At 37.7% G+C, this 27,771-nt stretch overlaps 1 protein-coding gene across 3 annotated transcripts in view; it reads left to right on the plus strand.

Moving 5' to 3' along the window:
- The first annotated feature begins 2,908 nt into the window (after nucleotides 1-2,908).
- The window catches only part of LOC140343693 (uncharacterized), a 30,632-nt gene continuing 5,769 nt past the window's right edge, over nucleotides 2,909-27,771 (plus strand). The window contains exons 1-14 of one of the 3 annotated variants that reach the window (XM_072430527.1): nucleotides 2,909-3,147; nucleotides 5,815-5,875; nucleotides 7,081-7,303; nucleotides 10,468-10,601; nucleotides 11,885-12,107; nucleotides 14,587-14,630; nucleotides 15,745-15,881; nucleotides 19,733-19,834; nucleotides 21,733-21,858; nucleotides 22,034-22,147; nucleotides 22,258-22,374; nucleotides 23,591-23,723; nucleotides 23,842-23,936; nucleotides 27,213-27,405. In XM_072430527.1, the coding sequence (XP_072286628.1) occupies nucleotides 2,956-3,147; nucleotides 5,815-5,875; nucleotides 7,081-7,303; nucleotides 10,468-10,601; nucleotides 11,885-12,107; nucleotides 14,587-14,630; nucleotides 15,745-15,881; nucleotides 19,733-19,834; nucleotides 21,733-21,858; nucleotides 22,034-22,147; nucleotides 22,258-22,374; nucleotides 23,591-23,723; nucleotides 23,842-23,936; nucleotides 27,213-27,405 (1,894 nt within the window). In that variant the 5' untranslated portion in view covers nucleotides 2,909-2,955. Of the gene's footprint in view, nucleotides 3,148-3,887; nucleotides 4,541-5,814; nucleotides 5,876-7,080; nucleotides 7,304-10,467; nucleotides 10,602-11,884; nucleotides 12,108-14,586; nucleotides 14,631-15,744; nucleotides 15,882-19,732; nucleotides 19,835-21,732; nucleotides 21,859-22,033; nucleotides 22,148-22,257; nucleotides 22,375-23,590; nucleotides 23,724-23,841; nucleotides 23,937-27,212; nucleotides 27,406-27,771 lie in introns of those variants that run through there. The other 2 variants (XM_072430528.1, XM_072430529.1) reach the window with 2 other exon arrangements.

Here is a 27,771-nt window from a genome sequence, read left to right on the forward strand (position 1 = left end):
AGAAAATGACCAGATGTCAAAGTAAGCATTTTGAACTAGAGCTATAATTAACAATATGTGCAATAAAACAAAAGTATACATTTGATCCTTTAAGTAGAAGGTATTAGGTAGGACAGGATCATGGAGAGAAAAAGAAGAATTTAAAAACACAATATGATGGGAATTGGGAAAGGGGGTACGTAAAGGTGTAAGCAAGATAAAATGGGTAGAGGAGTTAACTAACTGGTGCCCAACATGTGGGCAACATGTGGCTTGCTGGCCTTAAATGTGCCGCGGTGTCTTTGGCTGGGTCCATTGGGCCATTCCACTAAAATGTTCTTCGTTTTCTAGCACCCAACACTGACAAATAACAGAAACTTTTAGGAAAATGTTATTTCACCTAAATATAGTTCCAGCCTTGATAGGGAGAGGGGATAGAGCAGCACCATTAGTAACATGAATGTGGTGACACCATTAAAGGGTTATTTGTTGCTTTAATGACACCAATGTGATGGTAAAATTGTGGCACTTGACACAAATATCTAGCTGTCCACAGAATTTTATACAATAAACAATATATGTACCTTATGTATGAATAAGGCACCTTTCACTTGTGGTAGAAAAACACATGGCTGCGCAGCCAAACTTCAGGACGCATACTAAGCGTTTGCTATGTACCCAGGAGTGGCAAACCACACCACAGGTTACACATTTTCACGTGGTTGGAGCTGCGGTTTTTGCTCCAGAGGAGAAAAATCAACTGCAGCCAAACATACTGCTTTTTGGAACCACGCCTGACCAAAATGTACATATTTAAAAACTATACAGGCCACTGCCTTACAATTAGCAGCAGCATTATCAGCCTGCCATGTGCTCTCCTTCAGTTTACCACTGGGCTGTCTGCTTTGCACATGTAATGCACCCAATTGGCTGACATACTGCCAACTCAAAGGTGACACCGCTGCTAAATATGAGACATTGAAGCAACAAGTGTTGTCACCTGCAGAATGTCATCATTTTGATTTCATGGACTGGATTTCAGATGATTGTAGAGTACTGTATTCTTGGCAGTTTCACAATTTGCACTTTGGAAGTTAGTGAATGAGGTGTACTGTAAGCTACCCCCCCGGCGGTATTTCTGAGTGTGGCTCAGGGTGAATTTTATTATATCAAATATATATATATATATATATATATATATATATATATATATAGCCACATTTGGGGTAGCATAAAAAAATCCTACCTGCTCCCCACGATCCAGCGGCATCCTCTAGCGAACCCAGGCCGGCTTCTAAATCACATCCTCGGCTTGATCGATGTAATGCGTAAAGTGTCAGTACGCTGAGGCGGGAAATTTAAAAGCAGATTACATTGTAAAACGATGATACAGTGATAGAGTGTTAAAAATATAAAAAATAAATCCAAATATTAAATCCAAAAGTTTATTCTATTAAGTACCCTTGTTAGAACAAATTTAAATTTTTTTAAAATTTTAAATTTTTTAATAAAGTTTATTTTATTTATAAAAAATTTTATATTTATTTATTATAATAAAATTTATGATTTGTGTTTCAAACTTTATCATTATTATTCCTAAGAATTACAGGCCTAAAATAATAAACAACAAATTTCCGTGCAAAACCACTTTTGACATAAAAATACTTGAACAATTGGACCGCCAGGAAGGTTAAAGTGCTCTACTGCCATAGTAAATCTACTCTTCGACATTGGATATCGATTCTGTGTGCATGAACTTATTAGTAGAAAAGTAATATACATTGGCTGTCCAAACACAAGTCACTCCAATATTTAATTGGACTGCCTTTAGGTTGAATATGGCAGGCATTCGCCATGATATCATTTTGATAATCTTATGCAATATCACAACAATTATTTCCATCCAGATTTGTATATCGTTTTGGTCGAGATTTTGTATTGATGGAAAAGTCTAACAAATGTCTTCTCCAAAGCATCCCAAAGATTCTAATTGGGTTCAGGTGTGGATTCTGTCTTGGTCTATCTATACGTGAAAATGATTGAGTCTAATATATCCTGGCATTGTCATCTTGGAATATACCAGTGCTATCAGGGAAGAAAAAAATCCATGGATGGTAAAACCTTGTCATTCAGTATATTTAGGTAGTCGGCTAACCCTTTTATGGGCACATAGCATTGTTGAACCTAGAACTGACCAACTGAAGCAAATGCAGATCATAACACAGCCCACAGGCATGGGGAATTTTATTAGCCAGGCAGTACATCAAGATGTAACTATATAATAAATCTCAAAATCTCACTGCTTCCGTTTAACATAGGCTGATTTACATTTGTAGTTCATCTCAAGAGGTTTGTAGTTCATCTCAAGAGTTTTATAAGTCTGTGCCAACAAGGTAATTTATATTGCTTTAAAAAGAGTGCATGATTTGCACACAATAACAATAAAAAATGGAGAATTAATTACCTCCTTACATCCAAAAGCAAGACAATCCAAATCCAATGCTTAAGGACCAGGATCTGCACGCATTTTTGTATATTAATTTTTTTACTTTAAAAAAACAGCAGTGAATGTATAGAATTACAAAAGGCCAGACCATGCTTTGATTATATGAAAATCCTGGCCAGTTTGTGGCCCACAAGCCTGGGGTTAGACAGCGCTGGATTATTATGGGTCCAACCAAAAAGTTGTTTTTACAGTTTTGAATAGATTGGGTAAGCATACGAACACTCACGTTTGCCTGCTAATCGGGACTTCATTAGAAATATATTATCTCTGCTATTTGTTCCTGGTGTGAATGGTTTCATCAGACAAGAAAAGAAAGTAACAGAAAAAACATTTTTTTATTGGAGCAGAGGAAGTCTTGAACCCATTTTACTGTTTGTTGGCGCCATCTACTGGTAAATGACACAACGCTGTTATATGCATATCGAAAGCGACAAGTGTTTGGAAAGTGTGCAGCTGGCAATTACTTGATCATGCCTCCTTATAATGGGATTAAACGCTCCCTACTTCAAATCTTCAGTTATCCTGTACGCTACATTAACTCTGTGTGTGTTTGGATGAAATCCATGATTGACAGCCTAATGGATTCTGAGCAAAAACAGCCTAAGAAACTCACATATGAAGAAACTTTTGTGCAAGCTCAAACAAGTACCAGGGATGAGACGGTATGTGAAACTGTAATAAACACTGGCAATAGCTGAGCTGTTTACAAGGTAACTAGTACTTGTAATCTTGCTAATTTAGCAAACCAACCTGTTGATCGGCCCGAGCAAAACTGGTATTTCAGATAGTTTTGCAATGTGCTGACATTTTCCATTTCTGAAGTAGCACTTCCCTCCTTAACCTCCTGGGCTGTTCATTTTGGTCTGGATTTATGTCTAAAAGCGGTACATTGTCTTTCATGAAAATGTAATATATAATAGTATGAGTATAATAAAGTTTGAAACACAAATCCATGTCAAAATAAATAATTAAAAAAATACATTTATTAATAAATTTAACATGATTTTGTGTTTCAAACTTTAATATACTCATACCATTATATTATACTGTAAAATACATTTTCATGAAAGACAATGTACCACTTTTAGACAAAGAAATCCAGTGTATTGCATTCAGTACAGTTATTTTTTATTAAATGCAATACAAAATAATTTGAAATTCCTGCCGCGCCCCTAGTGACGGCCGCACGCACCAACGTCACCAGGAACCCCCGAGGAACGTCAGCACGCTGGCGGGGGGACAGCTCGAAGGAAGAGAATGTGGCCAGAGGAAGTTATCAGATGGGCAAGACAATGGAGGATGCCGCTGGGACCAGGTAAGTCTTTGTTTATTATTTTTTTTAGCTACCCCGAGTGTGGCTCAGGGTTACCGCTATCAGCTGTTTTTTTGTTTTTTTTTACCCCGAGCCACACTCGGGGTTAACGCCCTGGAGGTTCATGGATTTAGATAATGGTGCACGATGTTAGGGAACACAGATGGAAGCCAATGTGGGGAATTTTAGCTGGGACTTTGTGTACACAGCCCACCACGCACTATCAGTACCTAAATTATCACGTTGAGGTGGTCTGATCCTTTTCTTTTGGAGAATTGTTTCTCACTTTTTAAATGTAGCTACAAATTAGTATTGTTACCAGTGCCTCTCTGTTTGCTCAGTATACAGAGTTCATCTATAACCCCAATATGTTTCTGCTGCAGCTGGTCAAGCAGGTTTTCTCTGTAAGGAGAAGGAGCCTTATTTAATTTTATGCATGACAGGTGTTAGTAAATTTAGGGGATGACCTAACTAAAGTAGTAATTATGTTTGCACTCCTATGGTTCCATTCAGCTGCTGGGAACAGACTGCCTCCCTATTTGAAGCAGGTTGCCAGTTACCAAGCAAGTTTCATGCTCCTCTATACCTTGGAAGTATACAGCAAAGCAGTATACACTGCAGAAAGACCTGACATGAAGTGGACCCGTCACTGAGAGATAATGAAAGCCACCATAGCTGACCTGGTTCAAAAAAAAAATCAGCATACCTGGTTGGTGTTCTGATCCTCTACCTTTAATATCTGAGTGAGTAATAGGTATACAGCTCAGTCACACAGTTATCTGCATCACTTTTTTTCAAATGTGTGATGGAATCTACTGAAAGCAAAAGATCTGCACACAGGGAATTAGCATTTATTAGTCTGAATTGAGAAATGGCAGCTTACATCGTCTCTCTGAGGTAGACCCACTTTAAAGAATAATTTTAAAGAAGAAGACCACTAAAGTACAGGTTTGCCTTAGACAAGGTTTAAAGGGATGCATTAACATTTTTTTTTTATTAGGTAGAAAATATGTTAAGTAAAATATTTTGTTTCAATGTTTTTTTGGGGGGATTTTCAGTTATGTAAAATATTTTAAGATTAACTCCATCAAATGTTTTTTTGTTTTGGATAGTGTAGGACAGGGGAAACACATCTGTAAAGTTTCTTATGCTGTCTGCGTCTATGTTCGAGATTGCACCTGACTTCCTGTTCCTGTGCAGTTGGATCTTAAAATGTTGTGGTTGTTATGGGCTCCATTGATAAATAAAAAATTGCTGGATTTTTGTGTACAATCAACATTTCTACTGTTTAGTAAGATAACTTAAAACAGTCATTTTCAACCAGGGTTCCTCCAGAAGTTGCCAGGGGAACCGACTGACCTCCCATAAATATTTATGGGCCTGACACCACTTGGCAGAGCCAGCTACACGAAACCAAGGACCTTTTGAGCTATCTGTAAAGGTTGTATGGGGGGGGGTTATTCTTCCCACTGGGAACCAATGAAAATAGCATTTTCCCATTGACTTATTATAGCAGGGGTTCACTGACACCTGAAAATTATTTTAAGGGTTCCTCAGGAGTGAGAAGGTTGAGAAAATACGGTTTGGACTAAAATGGTTGAGTTGCTGCTATTAAATGACCATTGCTGTGAAATCAGATATTTGTTATATCAATGTTGTGGTAGTCATCTGCTGTCAAGCTGCGGACTTGTAAATTAGCAGTGACAATGCGTGTAGCTGCATCCCTTGCAACATCTTCTCATCTGTAATGCAAGCAAGCACAGCCTATATGATGGAAAAGGCTACTTTGCATTCAGTTGCAGTAGTGCAAGGTTGCTCCGTCATAACAGGAATCTTCACAAGGAACAGGAACCTACTCTTTGCTGGCAGTCCCCATCACAGGAAGCTTTATTAGATTTATTTTACTGGTTGTCTCCATTAGGTGGACTTTAATGACAGGAAGTCCAAACCCATAATTATCCTTGTTATTACTAATCATTTTAGTGCACCAATTTGTCATCTTTACCCTTTTTTTAAGGTACCTGAAGATACTGTAGACTTCCCTATCAATGCATCATTGCAACAAGCCCTGGAGGGAGGTAAAGTATCTAGAAAAGAGGGCTGACCTATAAAGAGAAATTATAAAATATTTGCTGCTAGTATATTTTAAGGGGAAGAACAGCAGGTGGAAAAACTCAGTAGACAATCACTTCGAAGTAGCTATATGTTTAAATTCATCCACATGTTGAGTTTCTAAATACACTGTTTTTCTTTTTTACAATTTTAAATTGAAAAGTTTTTAACGAAACCTATAAAAAAACAGCACATTGGTGTCAGTGACAGCCATTAAAACTCTCCACTTTGATGCCAATGGCAGCCATACCAGCTCAAATTATTGGAAGCCATAATATTTCCTCAATAGTGGCTAAAATTATTACTCCAAGCATCGATGGCAGTGGCGGGCTTAATAACATACAAACATTGAATATGCACGTTTGTTGTGGTTCCCCAAGTAATTTGTGTAGTTTGTGTTGTATATCCAACAACGAAAAGCCCAACGCCAATACTTTTAAAACAAATCAGCAATTGTCACTCCTTTATGGATATGTGCTCCCCCTGACAGCATGCTACCCTAGATCAGTGTTTTTCAACCTTTTTTGAGCCACGGCACATTTTTTACATTAAAAAAATCCTGCGGCACACCACAAATCAAAAATGTTACAAAATTACACTTTGTAGCTAATTCTCGCCTCTAAAAATAAACAAGGCGCTTGAGCTACCTACTGCCACCCACTGACATGGAAGAGTATTACATTACTCTGCCAGTCACTACAGCACAGACACTCGACAATGATAATTGGATAATTTTCCACGGTACACCTGAAGATCTCTCACGGCACACTAGTGTGCCACGGAACAGTGGTTGAAAATCACTGCCCTAGATGGCCTGAAGTGGTTGTGCAGAAACTTGGCCCTGTTGTCAATCATTTTATTATTTACTAGATTTACTAGATATTTTATTTACTAGATTAAGCTGTACCTTAAAAAAAACATGTAATATACATGAAATTGTAAAGTACAACTGTCATAAATGTTTGCATTTTTGCATATTCAAGCATTTAGGATGTGTTCATGCTATGGTCAAGACTTCTCAAGACCTAAAGAGAAACATATCCACCTTGTGGTTAGTTCCCATTTCACCTTCTGCATCTTGCTTTTTTTTTTCTCCCCTCTCCTCCAAATACTGTATACCCATCTTCTTTTTTCCCTTATGCTCAGCATTTATTTTTATGTCTTCTTACAGTATCTGGGGCTATTTACAAGCTGTATTTTTCAAATTGGCACTGCCCACCTGAGGAGATGAAGGAGCAGCCTCTGTTTAAGGAGATCAATGCTGCAATATATGGAATCTTCTATAATATTAAAGCTAAAGTCAGGCCCTTGGAAGAATATGAAATCCTTATTGCTATTGTTAATGCCTTGATTACTCATTTAAAGAATTTCAGGAAAAAACGAGTGACATACAGGTAAGTGTACAGGTAGGAAATGTATTCTGTGTAAACATGTACTACATTAAATTGAATTGTTGTCTTCCAGTACTGTTCTATGTAAATGAATCGCAGCTATAATTTTAGTTATTGATAAGTAATTAAAGGGTAAAGCACATCATTGCTCAGCACTGGGTTTCATGAAGGGCTTGTAAGGGAATTAGATGTCTCTCTTTTCCAGTGACTGGAGAATGAACAAGCCGAGAGGGGAGGAGTCTCACTGCACCCTCTTCCATATGAATGGCATCAGAGATCCGCTGTACACATGCTAGATTTTCATCTAACATAAATACAACCATTTGTCCCGGGTGATAATGATGTAGCACAAGGGTGCCCAACCTATGGTCCATGGGCCACATCTGGCCCGCGGAGCTGCCAAATCTGTCCCTCTGCTCATTCCCTCTCTGCTCATTATCTTGCAGGGGATGAGGCGCACACATCTCCTATGTTCCTCAATGAGATTGTGCTACCAGGAATGGGAGAGACTGGGCGAGTCAATAAGCCAGGCAATCGGCTGTGGCTGCTCCCTGCCCACCTTGTACTGTGAGATAATCCACACAGCAGCATGGGAGCTGTTTCCCCATGTATAAACCTACATATCTCCTACACTGTCATGGGGTTGTGAACTTTTCAGGGAATAAAGGGGACCCTGAGATCTGTTACTAAACCAAATTTAAGCCCCCTAAACATTACAAGTTGGATACGGGGTCACAAGCATGAAATCTTAAAACAATTGGATATTTTCACATGGGTTTATGGCTATTTCAATACCATGGTCCCCAAAATAAGTTTGCATGTTAGGGACCCCTGGGGGCCACTTCCATGGCAATGAGCATTAGGGTACTGTCAATTCGCTCAATTCGCTCTGGGGCCCAAAATATATACTTGCTCGTTCACAAAACTTTAAGACTGCGGTTACCCTTTCCCCGTGCCATGGAACCCTGGCTAGGGGGAGACGTTCAGTTCTGCTCACTGTAGATCTGCAGACACTGTGATGCGAGGGACTGAGCAGCAGGTGGGGTGCCTGTTACACGTAGCTGGCCACTTATCTTGTCTGAACCCCAATTTCTCTGGAATAAAGCGATTTTTGGCAACTGGAAATGTGGGAGCCAGTAGGAAAACCCTTCTGCAGCCCCAATAAAACTTTTTAGCAATCATATCATGATACCGTGTCACACGTAGCTATCCCCTTACTCTCTATGAACCCCTCATTTCTTTGTAAGAAAACTGGAGGACCCTTGTGGCTAACTTCCCCTAAAACTTCATCAGTACGGGGCCATCACAAGATACAAAAAATTTTACCTGTCATATTGTGCTACCCTGGCACACATATCTGGCCACTTACCTTCTGTTAACCCTAATTTCTCAGGAACGGAAAGATGTAGTAGTAAGAAAATGTTCCTCTTTGCTATGTCACATGAATTACATTTTTCTGGAAATAACTGTAGCAGAGATTTTGGGCTTGGCAGCCCCCTATAACTTGCAGGAGGCATTGTATGATGTTTCTGGTCTTTGGTTACAGGAATGGTAAACAGGGGGAGCAATATATGACTGGCCAGCACTGTATGATAGATTTAGTATTGTATCTTTCATTAAAATGTTGCAATAAAAAATGAGCATCAAAATGGTGAGTGCAGAAATTCTCGATCTCTGTCATTTCTTTTATTTGGTGCATTTATGTTACGGAAGCATTTCAATTTATTATTAACTATTCTAGTTGTAAACATCTGTAATGTTTGTTTGCATTGTGGCCTGCGGGTTTTATCTCAATGTCAATAGCGGCCCCCAGATGAAAAAAGGTTGGGCACCGCTGATCTAGCACATGTACATAGCTCAACACTTCCTTTCCTTTCTGCCCATTAAAAGTTTGTAGCCCTAAATTGTTATTAACACTTTAGTATATCCAAAGCCAACACTTTGGAGTTAAAATCTATTTTTTTTTTCACCATTACAGAAACTGCACTCCAGTTCTGTCCTAAAGTTATAGGAAATCTTTGTAAATTAAAGTAAATGCTATTTTGAACAGCATGAGCTATATGTTTGTGTGATGTACTGTTAGGCTGCTGATTCAAATGCATGGCCTGTCAACTACAACACATAGCAACATGCACCACAAAACAAAACACTCTGCAAACCTATGGTGAGAAGCCCTTAGATTTTCACTCATATGCATCAGAAGACAATAGAAGAATTCATTTTCAGGGTAACTATTTATTCCACCATATTCTCCATACTATATATATATATATATATATATATATATATATATATATATATATGGAAAAAAGTTTTTTACTATAAACAATCTTAAAGTGCAGTTGAACCCCCACTAGTTGTAACAGTAATGCAGTCAGAATGCATATACAGTTAAAGAAAAAAGATATATGGGGCTCTTTTCCTTTTTTGTATTGCTATGTGCTTTAGAAAATGCTAAAATACTGGCAGCACTTTAGAGAGTCAGGCCACTGTCCCACACAAAGAGGTGGTCCTGCTGTCCAGCGATTCAAACCCTCCAAGCCCCATCCCCTAAAGGATGCTTGTTTTAATTGGCAGCTCTGGCAGAACCCCTACCCAATTCTCTAGCCCGTGTGTTTTCTCCCTTCTCATCCCCTCTGCACCCTGCATTTTCTTTCCCCTGCATTTCTTTCCCCTTTCTTCTGCATCATACCCTCTTTATTGTCAGGTGCCAGTCATTTTCCTGACTTCATCCTCTGCACCGTTTTATTTCTCTCTATTGTCCTTTTTGCTTTTATTCGGACGTTATATTCTGAAACACAGTTCTACACTACATTATCATCAACCTTCATTCAATATAATCTTTTGCAACACACATAAGTACAAGCTATGCTGTTTGATTGCATCTGATTTAGACCTGGCTTGCAAGGCTACTGGAGGTGAAGCCAGCTGACCTTCCACATGTTCAGTCTCTGATAAGTCTGCCATTTGCAGCCATTGGTCTACAGTCTCTGTGCTCATATTTCACTGGAACTGTAAGTGGCTACATAAGGAAACCCCATCTTAGATAGTTACAATGAATAAAAACATTGAGTAATCATTTCATTTATATGAGTTATAATTGCATGCTGTAATGAAACCTACTATATTTATATTTATTGAAGTAAAATATTATATTCTTGTTGCAGATATAACACACCACAAGAAGAAGCCGATTTTCTTAGAAAACAAACCAAACAGCTTTTGTTATACTGGTTACCTGATTCTCTAAGAAATTCCAACCACATTGTTGTGTTTTTAAATGAGATTGTTTCAATAAATGGTAAGAATTGTTTAGTCATCTTGGATCAATATATGTTATTTTTAGAATTAATTATCTAATTGATAATAATGTATTTACATACATCAGTTATAGAGGGGGTCTGTTGGACTGATTCATCCCTGCTTGTGACATTTTGGAGATTTTAGCAGCTACATCCCCCTGTCTAGTGCCTGGTTCTGTTCTGTCCAACTTGCATTTTGAATGTTCCCGTCCAATTTTGGTATACCCATTTTATTGGTGTTTTCTGCGTATTTCAAATAAATAGCCAACTGGTATTAGCGGTACCTGATATTGGTTGTAGCAGTTCTAGTCACAGATCTTAAAGGAAAAAGTTTGTAAAAAATGTATATAGTTTTCTAAACAAAAGCTGTTTTGTAAATTAATAATAATGGGTATTTCCTTTGGATTTTAGTCCGTGGTTCCCTATGATTTTAAAATATAGAAAAAAAATTGAAAACCTCACCTTTTGCAATTATGGAAGCACAAGGAATGTCCTGTACATTTGGGCTGATTGATCAAGATAGACTGTCATGGGTGAACTTGGGTGATCCAGCAAACCTGGAATAAATTTCTTAAACATTATTTGCCATTAGTTAGCAATTTTTTTCAATCTGGACCAGAACCATTTCAAGTTTGTTGATTCACCGATGATAGTACTATCTTCTCCAGTCCTAGCAAGCTTTAAAAAATCAAGCCCATTGTATACACTGCATCCCTGTCTTTTTCAGCAGTTAAAAAAATACATAGCAGCTAACTCCCAATTAGCTACACAGTTAGATTGATTAAACAGAATACATTTGGATTATAATACCCACAAGCACATGTGTTTGTTTTCCTTCTCTGCTGATTTTACTAAAAAGTAGTTTTATTGGTGATTTGTAGACAGTATATCTAATCCCTAAAAGTGATTTTTTTGTTTGCTCTCTTTTGTTCTGCTAAATATACCATCAAAAGTACTTAATCAATGTACTTGCTATGGAGATGGGGGTGGGAGAAGGTGGATGAGTAGGAGACTATGTTCTTTTATTACATCAGTAATGCAATAGCCAGTACTGACAACATGTGCTTAGTAGGTTAGCTTTACAGCCAAACATACAAGGTGTTGTCATGTCAAACTGCAAGCTAGGAGCGCACTATATTTCTGGCACATCAACAGCTATTCTATTGTACTTACAGTGTGTTTAATGATATAAAAGATGGGAAATGTGCATCTATTCATAAGATTTTTTGGTGTGACATAGGCTTTAAGACAACTCAAAATATATTATCTTATGTATTTACAGTTCTAAGACCGTCTATCAATGACTTGGCAGATTCTACATTTATTAATCAGTCAATAGTAAAGACTCTGGGCAATGAGGAGTTGCTTGAGAAGTATAGGTTTGAATCCTGCAATACAAATATAAAGCCTGATGAGTGCCCTGTGACAGACGTGCCTCAACCTGTAGCTCACAACTCAGAGGACAGTTACACAGACTTGCATGCAAGTGACAGCATTACATCCAGGTAGGATGAATGGAATATTAGTATTTTCTTATATTTATATAGCACCGACATATTACACAGCGCTGTACAAAGTCCAAAGTCTTGTCAATATCTGGCCCTCATAGGGGGTCACAATCTAATGTCCTTACCATAGTCCTATTTCTGTAACACAGTCTAAGGTCAATTTTGGGGGAAGTCAATTAACCTTACTGCATGTTTTTTATAATGTCGGAGGAAACCGGCATACCCAGAGGAAACCCTCACAAACACTGGGAGAACATGCAAACTCCATGCAGATAGTGTTTTGGATGATTTGCAGGCCCAGTCTACAAGGGTGCAGGTGCTGAGCTCCATTGTACACATCATTGCTTTTATTTGTTGATATTTCATTGTTACTTGTAAAGGGTGGAGCAAGTCTGTTTGATTTCACTTTCAAGTTCTACTGGTAGAAGCAAACAATGATTGATTTTCAGTATTGCTTTTGACCTTGGACCATTTAATGAATTTGCTTACCTAATTATCTTATAAATTTCAATAAACAAGATCTAGTAAACCTGTTTTTTTTATTTGTTTTTCAAACGAATAACAGAGAAATTAATAAACCATCAATTACAACATAACAGAAAATATCAACACAGGTGAATCAACATACCATATACTAACAAATTAACAATACTGAGACACAGACATTAACTTAACATTACTTAAACAATTATCAATGCAATTACATTCGCGTAAACAAAGTCTTAAAATAGAGGATACATTAGAAAATGCATTACAAGACTACAGGTGGATCATTATCCAATAGCTTGGTGACCTACCAGGAAGTCTGCTCAAACATGGATATTATACACCGTTTATTAGCCAGTGGTAGCATATTTATATATGACTCCCATAGCTCAAAAAAATGTTGTCCTTAAATCTTTGTGAATTGAGGCTTCTATCCAGTCCATTTTGAAGACGTGTCTAAGCTTTACTAAAAGTAAATGCAAAGTAGGGGGGTCTGCACTTATACATTTATGTAAAATCGCCTTCTTGGCCACCATTGATATAATTGCAAGGAGTCTGCTGCATCCTCTGGCTACCCGGACCTGATAAGACAATTCTCCAAACAGAGCCTAGATAGGAGTAAGCCGGAGATATGTTACCAGGTGATTCAGTGCAAACCGCACCACCTGCCTCCAAAATCTAGGGGATAGCCCTGGAACATGTGGAATAAATCTGCATCAACTGCACCACATTTCAAGCCGTTTGGAGAAACATGGGCATCATGAAAAAATTTGAACATCATTTCTCTCTACATGGAGGAGGGAATCGTCCTCCAGGCTCTATGGTAGTCAGACAGAATTTCTGTTGGGGACCTAGTTGGGAGAAACACATGCCATCTACTTAAACCTGTACTCCTCTCCTCATAATAAAGTGTTGGTTTGTAGACCAAATAAACTTCTGTTTATGGTAGATCTGGGTTATGCACATCGGAAGGTGAAGGGTAGAGTGACTATTTAGTTGGAAAAATCCCTTATCTGGTGCCACGCTTACCAACCTGAGTATAAAAGTGGGTTTGTTATCATCTCAGCTGGGAGCAGCTCCCTGTGCAGATGTAGCATATATTTTAGGGCGCATTTCGGGAAAATTTGCTGCTCCAAAAACATGTCATCATAATCATTTGTAACATGTAGCCAATCCCTAAGATACCTCTTGAGAGAAGCCCAATTATACAATTCTACATGGGAAAAATTTAGCCCTCCATTCTTAACAGATTGGTTCATAATTTACATGCTTACCCGTGCTCTCTTGGTTCCCCTAACAAAAAAAAGGGGAATAATCTATACATTTTTTGAGATCTGGTTGGCGAAGCAGGATTGGTAACATTTGAATAGTGTACAAAAGCTTCGGGAACAAAATCATCTTAATCAAGCTCACTCTGCCCAGTTAGGAAAGCGTAAATGAGGACCATTTGTGTAGTTGGATCTTAACAACCCGCCACAACGGTTTAACATTGGCATTGTACTTTTTAGACGTTTTTTTGGTGATTTGAACTCCTAGGTATTGGAGTTTCTCCTTGCACCAGACCACTGGATATACAGAACCATAAACAGGTCTAACACAATTTGTTAGATACAGGGCTTTGGATTTATCCAAATTAATAGAGTATCCAGAGACCGAGCTGTACAGGGTGAAAAGATTCAGGATAACGGGGAGGCTAGTTCTTGGGTTAGTAATATAAAGTAGTAAATCGTCTGGAAATGCCAATATTTTTACCCTCCTGGTACCTATTACTGTATAAATTAGTATACCCACAAAGTCTGGAGAACATTCACGAAGTCTCAGCAATGGGTCGGTCTAAAGCCAGATTAAACAGCAGTGGCGAGAGTGGGCATCCCACAAGGTGCTATTATTAAACAGTTGAGTTTGCGGTTGATTATATAGATACTGAATAAAAAACTAGAGTAAACCTGTGTTTTATTTAAGTATTAATTCCCACTGTCTTTTTTTGTAGGAAATTGAAGGGAAAAAAGGAAACTATTCTAAGAAAAGTAAAAGGTATGGGAATGCTTTACAAATTTCTTATTCATATGTTCTCCTTTCTATACCTCCTTTTGTGTGGCTACCTGTATTTTTATAAGCCACATCTGTAGTTAACTACCTAGGTGTGTTCCAAATCAAAGGGCAATCCAACAAAAACAGACCCCATGCAGAATAATTATTTTTAATGACAAATAAATACACTTTACTAATTCATGTGATATTCAGCACGCAAAAAACACACAGATGAACCACATTTTCACATAATGCACATTTGACACAAAATGCGCTGATGTGAATCAACTAACGGATGCATTACAATTGGCAGCCAATTCAAAAAATAGCACTGATTTACTGTATCACAAGTTATTACACCAAAAGTATAAACCAGCCCCAAGGTTGGGGGTATGCAGTTCATAAATCTCTGCTTTTGGGAAATAGCATGATTTTATTGGCACTGATTTCTTCCCTAGCCTTTTATACACAGCATTAATGCTAATATTTTAACATTTAAAAAGAAAAATTTCTTCAGCTTCACATCTGTCACACTTTCAGACGTGCAGGATGCCTGGTCCCTCTGCTTTACTGCAGGCCATAAGACAAGTATAAAACAGTTTGCTGTAGGGGGTATCACTGTTCTAATTTTGTTAACACCTACTTTCTCTTATATTATCTTTTTAAAATAACAAATGCAAAAGTATAGAGGTCGGATACAAGGCATAGGGTCTTTTAACAGTTTAATTAGTTATATGGAGTTCCTTCAGTGGAGGTCTACACATAAAACCAAAAAGGAGAACAGTGTGGTAGAAAAGAAGGACTGAAAAATTTCGTACAATGAGGGACAATAGGGTAAAATATGTGGTTAAAAGAATAAAAAGGAACGAAGTAATGTTTCATCACCTCCTGTCTGATGAAATGCAATGTAAATCGCATTACAACTAGCCCACTAGTCCCACTAGCACTAATTTAAATAGCATTAAAAAACAACCAGTTCTAACCTTTCCCTCACTCTATCCAAAACCAGAACAAGTTTTTGGCTTAGCATACATTTGAAGGTTTTGATGCAGTATAATGGAATCTAGTTAGTTTTGACACATTATTTCAATATGAAACTGTATTTTTTTCATTTAAGGAATGGTAAAGCTTTCACCAAGTAAAAAACCTGAAAAACGCCCTGTATTTCGAACATTGTCAAGAACCCAAATAGAGGACACTATAGATGTCTGTACGAATCTAGCCTACATGGTTACTGATGGCTGTACAGATACAGTAAGTACAAATGCACTTATCTGCCCATATCATGCCATTTGCTAAAAAGATTAGCTTTGATGACAATGTTTACCTAAACACGCATGCTTCTAAAAACACTTTTATGTACTGTACCTCAATTTTCACTTGAATCATTAAATGCTAAAGGAAATGAATAAACATTCTCCAGAACAGCATTTCTCTACCTTTAGGGAACCCCTTCTATAATTCTATAATACTGCTCTAGAATGTTACTGTATGTAGTATTTTATTATCCCTCTTGAGTGCCGTTCAGTCATGAAAAATGGCATTGTACAGGTATTTCTTTGTTATGAAAATGTGCAATACATTTTATTTGCATTTGTTTAAGGCAACAAATATAAAAACTGAACAAGTTTGTGCTTGAACAAGTTTGCATGTGCATGTTTAAACAATATCCCAAGCAAATTTTTCAGACCATACAAAGGACAATATAATTATTTCTAGGCCACATACAGAGACACATACAACAATATGCCTAAACCAGTCCTAAGTTTTCCTATGCTTTATTTGTTTGAGCTCTGTGCAGCAGAACTTTATTTAGCTCTCTGAACCCTGTTGAACACTCATTGCACTTTCCCTGTACTATTAATAGTGTTCAGTGGGTCACTTTCCCACCAAATTCATAGCAACCCTTCCATGTGAACAACAAGGAGGCTGCCTTTGCAGAAAAATGTCTGCCTGTTAAGTTACATACATACGTTCGATAATTATTTTCTAAAACAATTGAATATTGACATATTGGATAATCATTCAGTGAAAATGCATGCAGGATCATGAAAAGATTCCAGGTGTATTGAACAATCCATCCTGAGTGATACATCCTGGTAATAATCTATCATCCTCTATCATCTATCATCATTTAAAATATGTGAACAGGGTATAGAGAGTATGTAGTAAAAGGTAATGATAAAATATCCACATATAGGCATTCTGTACTTGGGCCCTAACAGTGTGGGTGACATATATTGCAAGTGTGCCCTTTTCCAGACCTGTACATGGCAAGCTATATCACCAGTCACTATCCTTGTGCTTTTTCTTCGTAGAATTTGTATGTATTCCTTTAAATAATAATTAGTTACCTTTGCCTCTGTGAAGCCATAGTTGTAAATGAGCACAAAGTCTACATTTTATTAACATGAATACATGGGTTGGAAATCATGCTTTAGAGCAAATATACATATATCTTCTAATTAGGTTAAAGTTATAGACAGGTCCTTAATTGTTAAAACAGTGGTTTTTACATTCTAAAGAAATTGGAACACTTTGGACACTTTGTTGTGCATTAGCAAGGTTTCTTCATTTATTTAGGAGTTTGCCTAGATTTATGTTTACATTTGTAAAGGCAAGCAGACTTCTGTTAAAATTCATCAATAATGTACTGTATGTTTATGAAATCGAACAGCAGTGCCCTACCCCCTGGTTTATTACTGAAAAAAACTCTAATGGGTAATCAGCGTGCAACCTTACTTTAATTAAAGGAAAAAGATAGATGGTTCTAGCCATGCAAGGCTTTTGACTTCATGGAAGCTAATCCTTCTTCAGCAGGAGGCCTAGGTTCACTGATGAAAGTGTATCTCCTCCTGCCTTGGAGAGCTTTAATAAATCAGGCACACTATGTCTGTTATGAGTGTATTTCCTCATTTGATCATTCAAAATAAAATAGGTATGCTGATTCTGAAAGTGCAGTTGGTTTTCTTCTATCTCGCCAGGTTTTTTTCCCCACCACTTATATTACAGATTTGTAATATAAGTGGTGGTCTACGTAGTGAGATCATGTCTGGCTCTGCTGTTTCTTGTCGTAAGTGCCTAAACAACCCTAATTCATTTTGTTATATCTGTGGCAGTTTCACCATTCCTAGTCAAAAGGCGAACATCAGCACATTTGTAGATCAAGCCTTTTTGGCAAACTTCAAAGTTAAACTTGGTGATCAAGATAAGTCTTGGGCCCCTCATAAGGTGTGCAAACAGTGTGTGTGTGTTGAGGGTTTACAGATGTGGACAAAGGGAACACGTGATAAGATGCCATTTGGTATACCTATGGTTTGGCGAGAGCCAGGAGATAATTTCAGTAACTGTTACTTTTGTATAGTGAAAACTTTAGGATATAACAAGAAAAATAAATGTAACAAAGACAATGTTTCCTAGTCTCCCATCGGCTATACACCCAGTGGCTCTTTCAGATGAAGTCCCAGTGCCGGTTTTCGTTACACTACCCTCTCTTGAAGAACATGATTATGGTGATGAACTAGGTGACAACAATGATAAAGAGTTTAAAATATGATGAGGACTCTGTTTGTAAGGGATTTGATCAGCATGAGCTGAGTGATTAGGCACGTGATTTGGGACTAATGAAGAAGGCTTCAGAACCCCTAGCATTAAGACTGCGTGAGAAAAACATACTTTGAAAAATGAACAAAGGTATTGTACTTTTGTATTTCTGCAGTACTTTAGAACTGACAATGGCTTTGTGTATTGCCATAACATACCCGGTTTAATGGAGGAATTGGGAATTCCAATCTATACCTCAACTGAATGGCGACTATTCAACGATAGCTCAAAGTGGAGCTTAAAGTGTGTCCTTCTTCACAATGGCAATATATTTGGGTCAGTCCCAATTGGCCATTGAGTTTCTCTTTGTGAAGAATATGCAGACAAGTCATTGAAGTTGTAGCAATATCACCATTACAATTGGGTCATCTGTGTACGCTTCCTTCTTGGTCAGCAACGCGGATACACCAAGTATCCCTGTTATCTGTGCAAGTGGGACAGCAGAGCTTGTGAGAGGCATTGGGTGGAAAGGAATTGGCCTCCACGATCTGTCCTAAAACCAGGTGATCCAAACATTCTAAATGAGCCACTTGTTGATAGAAGGAATATTATATTCCCGCCTCTGCACATGAAACTGGGTCTGATGAAGTTCATTAAAGCTTTGCCAACTGAAGGAGACTGTTTAAAGTACCTCATTTTGGCATTTCCTAGCCTGTCATTTGAATAAAGGCCGGTGAGTTTGTTGGTCCACAGATTTGGCAGCTCATCAAAGATGAACATTTCATCAGGAACATTTCATGGTTATCATTCAAAGCCATTGTCAAGGACTTTCTTGGAAACATACAAGCAAATAATTACACAGAAATTGTCCAGAAACTCTTGGAGAGCTACAGAATGCTTGGTTGCAATATGAGCATCAAGATGCATTTTCTGCATAGCCATCTTTTTAACTTCCCGGAAACCTTGGTGCAGTCGGTGATGAGCAAGGTGAACGATTCCACCAAGATTTAAAGGTCATGGAAGGACGGTATCAGGGTAGATGGGATGTACATATGATGGCTGACTATTGTTGGAGCATCCGGCGGGATTGTCCTAATACTGAACACTCCAGGAAAAGCTATAAGCATAAATTTAACCTTAACCACTTACCCGATTATTTTCAAATGTTTTACTGTAAAAAAAAATGTCAGTAACAATAAATCATTTGTCTGAACAAAATAAATTTAAATAAATGGTACATTCAAGTTATTATTTCATTATTTTTTCATTGTATGTATTTTGACAAAAAAGGTGGGTACCCTGTATTGTAAAAACTGGATGTGATAGCAAAAAACTGGGGTCATTTCTGGATTCACCACCCAAAAATTAGTAAAAAAACAAGTGTAAGATCTAATTCAACAAAAAATGCGTTCCCCAGTGTTATTGCTCTCCACCTTGCTCTTAAGATCTTTTGACATTCTGCTCATACCTGTTCATGGCCATCTGCTTTCTAATGTCTTTGTCTAGCTTTCCAACTAGGAAGCATCCCAGTGTAATGCTTTTATTTCATTACTTATAATCAGATGCTACGTGAAGAAAGAAAGAATAGTGATCTTGTTATATCAGTCAGTAACACTGCTCTTCAGAAATGGATACAAGAAAACTGGACTGCAAAAATCAATGAGGTATTGTAAATACATTTATTGTTTATCTTGACTCTCATCATTACCATAGGTTTTCCAGTACCTAAAATGATGAATTTTGACGTATAGACAAAAGTGATTTGTTCACTGATACAGGTTTATAGTATATGTTTATTTTAGTTTAATGAAACTAACAACATTTAAAAAAGCAGAAAGCTGACCCAGAATATAGTAATGATCTACCAGGGAGTAGCGAAGTGATCACACAGACAGAAGGAGGTGTGTGCATTATAAGTAACTTCTGGATAAAAAAGCTAAATCCTAAGTTAAAAAAATAAATGCCGGGGGACATTTCCGCATGTTTTTCGGGAATGCCTGAGAATTCCTCCATTCTGGGGGAAGGTGCACAGGCTCCTTCCACGTTTCACAGATTACCCAACCCCATTCAAAGCGGGTTTTTTCCTGCTGCAATATATCACAATCCTGAAGAAATATATTGTGGTTCCCTCCTTATCAGATTGGTTGAAGCTGCACGAGCCTGTATATCTGCATTATGGTGTCAAACAGGGGCCCCTACTATTTCACAATGGTTTCAACAGAATAATGACATGTATATAATGGAAGACCTGACCGCCTCTGTAAAAGGCACAGCAGACAAACATAACCAGCGATGGTTTTATTGGGTCCTATTCCAAGACTCGCCCGACTACCTGACAGCCCTCCAAACTAATATATAAGATTGACCAATATCTGTATAGCGCATATCTGTCTATCTGTCCAACATAAGTAACCCTTTGCTTCACATATAGCTAACAGACAATACGTCTCTACTGCTCTGATGTTCTCACCCCAGCACCCCCCTAACCCCTGTACCCCCTTCCAACTATCCTACCTCAATTTCAATAACCCCCTCCCTATTGTCCTAGTAGTTTTTTTTTATCCCCAAATCTTTTTCTACTAAAATACGAGTTGAGTTCCCCAGGACTGGAACATGTTGATGAATGTTGCTGTTTATGTTTTTGTATGCCAGATATTTTCTGACTCTTGTTTTAATATGTTGTTGTACAACAGTTTTGTTCATGCTTACTGTGTTATTTGTAAACCTGAATGCCCTTGAACCTTCTTAATAAAGTTTAAATTAAGAAAAAAGAAATACCCCTGAAAGAATTCTGTAAAGAAGAACTCTTGTTCAGTGTGTGGAAGCAGTGATATTTCTTTACAATATTCCCTGCTGAGTTAAAGTCAGAGCTCCCCAATATGCAGGGAGCATGAATTCTGTTGATTTGGTGTGCCCTAGCTCTGACGTAGCAAAGAACATGGTAGACCTGTGCAGAGAGATTGCCGCTTTCAAACCGAGATCATTATTAATAATTACAGCATGCAAGCAGAGGAATATTGAAAAAGAAAATTAACTGTTAAGGTCTGATTTATTAAAGCTCTCCAAGGCTAGAGAGGACAGACTTTTATCAAAGCAAACCTGGATTGGAGCAAATGTTTTCAATCATGGACCAGATCCGTTCTGGGTTTGCTGGATCACCCAGGTTCACTGATGAAGGTGTCTCCTCTCCAGCCTTTGGAGAGCTTTAAAAAATCAGGCCCTTAGTCTTTACATGACACTTGTTTTGATGTGCAGGTAATATATTTAGCTGTTTTATTGCAGAAGAGAAAGGACAGAAACATTTTCCCTTCTGCAATAAAGGTCCTCCCTGGTCAAAGTTTTTGTCTAGAGTTTAGTTTTTTTTTAAAAAGCACTAGGTTTATTACAAACCAAGCACACACAAAACGCATGAATGATATAAATACAGAACTGCAGACTTAAATGACTATGTTCTGTACAGAACAGGACCAATCTCTCAAATGATTTGTTGAGAAATTATTATTAACATTTGAAATGTTTTTCCAAAAGATAATTCCTGCATTTACATTTTTGATCTTTTTAGAGTCCAGCACAAGACCAACATACTTACAAGATCTGTGTATACAAAGAGGATTCTTTAGGAACAAAATTATGGATGACAGAAAGGCATGTGAAAGACTTTAGGCAGATCTATACCATCATACGCAGGGTAAGTTCTTCTACAGAAAACCGTGGCTCCTATTACAGAGATTATATCTTGTGTTTATCAGCATTTACTGGCACCCCATCTATTCAAACATCCATATTGTTCAAAATATAGTATAATGAGAGTTAAAGAAAAATGTCAAAATAAAAGCAAACAAAAAACATTGTCTTTTTTTCAGGAGTTTCAAGATTTAAAAATAATTCCCACCTTAAAGGATATAAAAGAAGCTGACATAGATGAAGACAACCAATTCTTCCAAGCCATTGGAATCAACCCGGATACATTTGTAGATGTATGTTGAAAGAATATAGACTTAAACTTATATATATCATACATATGATTCTTGTGCCCTTGAAAATGTTGATGATTTTGAAGTTTTGAAACCACTTTATTTCTTTTCAGATACTGTTGGAACTCCTCAAATTCTATCAAAGCTCAGAAGCATTTTTGTTCTTTTCCCCTTTTAATTATAAAGAGGAGGAAAGAGAACTTTTAAATACATTCTTTGATGATGATGATGTAAGTGATTTATAACCTCACATCAATTTTGGATTGTTTTGTTTGGTAGTCTATTATACTGAATACATGTTGTTTTTAGGCTAGGGTAGGGAAGTCTTTGGATATCTGCCCTGTCTATTTGGGTGGCTTTGTGGTTATGTGGCTGGCACGCTGGCCATATAACAACAGGGTCCCAGGTTAGAATCGTGGCAAGGACACGAACTGCATGTATGTTGTATGTTATCCCCTTGAGTTTTACAAAGTTACAGTCATAACTACGACTCTGTAAAGGACTGCACAATATATTGGTGCTATATAAATACAAAATAATAACAATAATTGTAAAAATCACCCTTATGAAGACACAGAATGTAATAAAACTGTATGCGGTACCAAATCATGAGCTGCACAACCTAAGGCGGGAGGAAATGTCCATATTCAAAACAGTAAAGGAGAATCACTTGTCCTTCTCACAATGTAGAATGTTTTATAGGAGTTCAAAAAATTTAGGATTAATGTTTACCATCCTCCATGCTAATAAACAATATACATAATTAATATTAATATTGTAAACAGGTATCAAACAGATTATGTAAAACCTATGGTTCGTACAGGATCAATAAGTAGAAGGAACGAATATTGAAAAAACAATCTAAAGTGTGACATAATCTAATAAAGAATTCTAATTAATAAATTATATGCACAGAAAGTAGTAACTAAGTAAAAGTAAGTAAAGTATAGTACTAAAATCACAAAATCTCATATGCACCAGCTCAACACTCATGGGTGTCTAATAAGATCACTGGGATCCTTTCATCATATATGATTTTAATTAAAAATCCTTTTATCCTTTACCTGTCTGTAGTTCTTTACTAAAGATACTAAAAGATGTGGTGTGATGGATTATCCAGCAACCCTCTACTATATAAAAGCCTAGAAAATAACTTACAATAAAATAACTACATGTCCCAGCACTTCATGCACTGGTTTATGTATGAAAGAATGTGTCCCTGGCACCCTGTAGATATTCTTTCTCATTTCCATGTAATCAATAAACGCAGATCAGTAAAGTGCACAGCTAAAGTCTCCATCACATACTAAGCATCAGGGTAGAGCATCCTACCTGCTGGCCATGGGTGGTGCAAAGGAATGTTGGTAGATGTAGCCATTATACAGTCTCATCACCATGGGCATTTTTCTGATTAACCTATAAAATCAATAACTGTTGCTGTTACAGGGGGACGTTTCAGCTGGTGAGTCTAAGGTAGAAGAGGAAAAAGATGAAGAAAGCATTGACGATCAAAATGGCTTTTATGAAAGTGATGGTTTTGGATGGATTCAGCAGAAATTTAAGATACCAAACAAAAAATGTAAGTACTTTACGGCTAATGGTTGCATTACAAAAAAAAGTTAGGAAAAAAATAAATAACACAAATGATTGAAAATGTTACTAAAAACACTTGCTTTTCTTTTTTTTTTTTCTGTTAGTCAAGGATGGCTCTGGCAGCAGTGAGGACCATGTACCGCCAATGGTGGAGAAACAAGAAAACACTACTTTTGGCGGGAAGAAAACTATATCTAGGGTATGTATCCTGAATTTATATTGACTACAGGAGGTGGTGGGGGAGTGGTGAATATGTGGGGGGTTAAACTGGAATTGGATCTTAAAGTGGAAGTAAACAATAAATTAACCCAAAACAAAAACAAAATCACACTTACCTGCAATCCCGCAGATCAGTTTATCCATCCTGAGGTTTCTTCTATCGTGTCCTACATCGTCACAGTCGGCCCAGAGGGAGCGCCAGACGCCGCCATCTTCTCCTCTGTTTTTCTGTGTTCTTCTTCTTGTGTCACCTGATCTCGCACTGCACAGGCACGAGGTTGGGTGATGTAGATTGGGCAAAATCTTGTCAATCTCACTGTGCAAGCGTGAGATCTGCAATTTTTTTCCCTATTGGTGAAAGGGCTCCTTCTGAGCATCTCAGGCATGCGCAGAAAGCGCAGCCAAGAGCCTCCTGGGATGCGTGACGTAGGTATCCCGGGAGGCTCTGCACTACAATTTATTCTTGATTGCCTAGGCGATCGAAAATAAAGGGGCGGTGCTGCACCCTTTTTTTAACATTTCAAAAAAAACATTAACAAACAAAATTTTTACTTTAAATAAAAGGGTTGTCCACCCTTTTATGCAAAGTAAAAAATTCTGAGTTTAGGTACGCTTCAAGTGCGAAGTGTGGTGGAAACAATTCTACTTTTGGGTTACCTTTTAAATGGCCTGAGGGTCAGTCATCAAAGCACCAGACCATTAAAATCTCGGTTCTAGCCCCCAAACATAGTTACCCAACTCAAAGATAATTTTGACTTCATGTGGAAACCCAAAACAATCACCTATCTAGGCATTCAGATTACATCTTCTCACCAAGATGGTAAGATATGTGGATCCCCTCTTCTAAAATACCTGCGATTCTCTGTCCTTTACTTTCATATGCTCTCTCAGTATGGAATAGACAAAAAACTAATTTTAACCTGCACTCCCCCCATGCTCCACTTACTCCCCTATGGCATAATCCTGAATTTCCCCCAGGCTGTGAACCGGCTCAATTCTCTTGGCGCAACAAAGGATTTTTCAGAATGGGGAATTTTCTTGATGGCAAGGCTATTCTGAGCCTCTCCCATTTACAAGAGAGCCTCTTCCCTTCTTATACAGAATTTTTTCGTTATCAACAAATCAGGTCCTTTATTCAAAATAAACCACCCTTCCAGAGTGCAAGATTTGAAAAAAACAGCAGTTTTATAACTGAATCCAAAGGGAGGATCACGGTAGTATATAACACTCTTTTCTCACACGATAAGAAACTTTCCTATATGAAACAATGGGAGTCAGATTTGGAAGTGGAATGCCCAAGAATGGCAGGATCTATGAGTGTCCATTTCCAAAATATCTCTGAACACTTCGATAATGGAGGCAAATTATAGGGTTTTGATGAGATAGTACCTTGTCCCGGTTGGGATCCATAAAGCCAATCCTGCTGTCCCTCCTCTTTGTTTTCGAGGATGTGGTCAGAAGGGCACTGTACTCCATGCTTAGTGGAGATGTCCTAGGGTTCAGAGAGTTTGGTTCAGCATTTTCAACCTAATACGCTGTGTCACCCAGGTAATCATCTCAAGGAAAATAGAGTGTGCTCTTTTTTCCCAATTAGAGTCTATAGCTTTGAAACAGTTAAATAGACTGATTGGATTACCATTGCTTGTTACTGTAAAGCTTCCATTATTGAGTTCACCAAAGACAGTAACAAGGATACTTAACTGGATATTGGTCAACGACAAATTGACCTGTGCTCTTTAAAACAACCTTAACAAATTCTACAACACATGGGACCACATGGCACGTTCAGGCATGTTTTTGAGCGTTATCCTAAATGTTGCTTGCAAAGTTTAAAAAATTAAAACGTTGGATAAATGCAGAAAAACGCATGAAAAAGCTTCCATTGAACTCAATGGAGGCTTTTTCAAGCGTTTTTAAGCTTTTTATGAAAGCTTTCATTGAAAACAGTGGGGGCTTTTATAAACGTTTTTAGCAGGACTTTGGACTCTGGAAGCCCCCTTTAATAAAGGGACTCCCAGATCTCCACCACCCCACCCTGGGGCATGAGTACAGGGGTACATAAAAAACCCTTACTCATTCCCTGAAAGGGTTAAAATTTAGTGCCCTGCGATCCCTCACTGTCGGGAGGATTCCCAGGGCTGTGCTCATGTCAGGATTGCAGCTCTGGGAATAATCCTGTCATTGAGATAACCTGTAAAAATAAAAAGTTTAGTTACACAAACACACACACATTTAATAAAATAATTGAACATTAAAGCCTCATCCAATGTTCTACACACATTTTAACCCTTTCAGGGAATGAGTAAGGGGTTTTATGTATGCCTGTACTCATTCCCTGAAAGGGTTAAACGTAAACCTTTTATAAATGCAAAATCGTGGCAATTGGTGGTAAAACGCATCATAGGCGTTTTATTAAAGTTTTTTAGCGTTTTAAAGTTAGGCTTTAAAACGCTTGTAAAAGTGCCTAAAAAGGCATATAAACGTGGTAGGAACGTTTATATGCATTTTTAAAACCATTCATGTAGACCCAAGATAGAACACTTTATAGATGAAAACTTAACAAGGAAAGAGACCAGAGATAACATGTAGGATAAGTACATAAGTAGTAGATCTTTTACAGGTAGTCTTGGCAGTATGATGATGACCATGTGTTTTTTTTAAACACCTAAAAATAAAGTGAAAGAAAAAGTTATGATATGTGTTTTTAAGACCAACAAGGGTTACCGTATTTTTCGGACCATAAGACGCACTGGACCGACAATCGGATTGCAATATAACATTTGTTTACATTGTGTTTGTGTTGTGTACCGTATGTGTGATTTTACTATGTGTGCTGTGAGTGATTCAGGGAACACTCTCAGCATGATTGGCTGACAAAGTCATGTTAGGAGAATTGTCAGCCAATCATGCTGAGAGTGGGAGGACGCCGGGAGCAGGATACAGGAGACACAGTCACTCCGGCTGCGCTGGAGACAGGAGAAAAGGCAGAGGGAGGACGGGACAGCAGCTGGGAAGGATACATTTTGATACATTTGGACCATAAGCCGCAGGGAAGTGGGGGGAAAAAAGTGCGTCTTATGGTCCGAAAAATACGGTAAATTGCATCTGATTTTGGTTAAAATACAACATCCAAATGTTTTGTAATTGCCTTTAAGATCTAAATTTTTTTTTTGCGAAATGTCACAAAAACACATATTTTTGCAAAAATGTTTTACTTTTACTCATCAGCAGTTATGATCCTAAATGTATTATATAGGGAAAACAAAGTGACACTGCAAAATCTGGTACAGAATCCTTCAGTGTTCCCACAGATGAACCAAGTGTCAAAGTTAACAAACCCAAATCAAAGCCACTGTTAAGAATAGAGGAAGAAATTAGTACACAGAGAAAGAAGCTGGAAGACACATTCCTTGATGCTCTGTATCACTTATTTGATGAGTTTTTGGCAGGTATGTTATCTTTTTTTTTACAAATATTAGGGCTTACATAAACTCTTCTCCAAGTAAACAGAGAGCTACTTGTCTTTAGTGGAAAATGCTCCTTTTTTGCTGAAGAGATCAGACATGGCCAATTGCATTTCAAATTTGAAAAAATAGGTACCTTTGAAAACATTAGTGCTTATTAATATTATGTTCTTAACCTCTTCACTGTTTTATATGCCTTCTCTACAATACATATACAAGTAGTATCACTTATAATTTCCATGCTGATGCTGAACCCCAACTCATAGACATTACTTTTCAGCTCCCTCGCTACTTTGCTGGCAGAAATCCTTTCCTAGCTACCTCACCACCCTCTAACGTACATATCTCCTG

The sequence above is a fragment of the Pyxicephalus adspersus genome, chromosome Z (genome assembly GCF_032062135.1).
Source record: "Pyxicephalus adspersus chromosome Z, UCB_Pads_2.0, whole genome shotgun sequence".
NCBI lineage: Eukaryota > Metazoa > Chordata > Amphibia > Anura > Pyxicephalidae > Pyxicephalus > Pyxicephalus adspersus.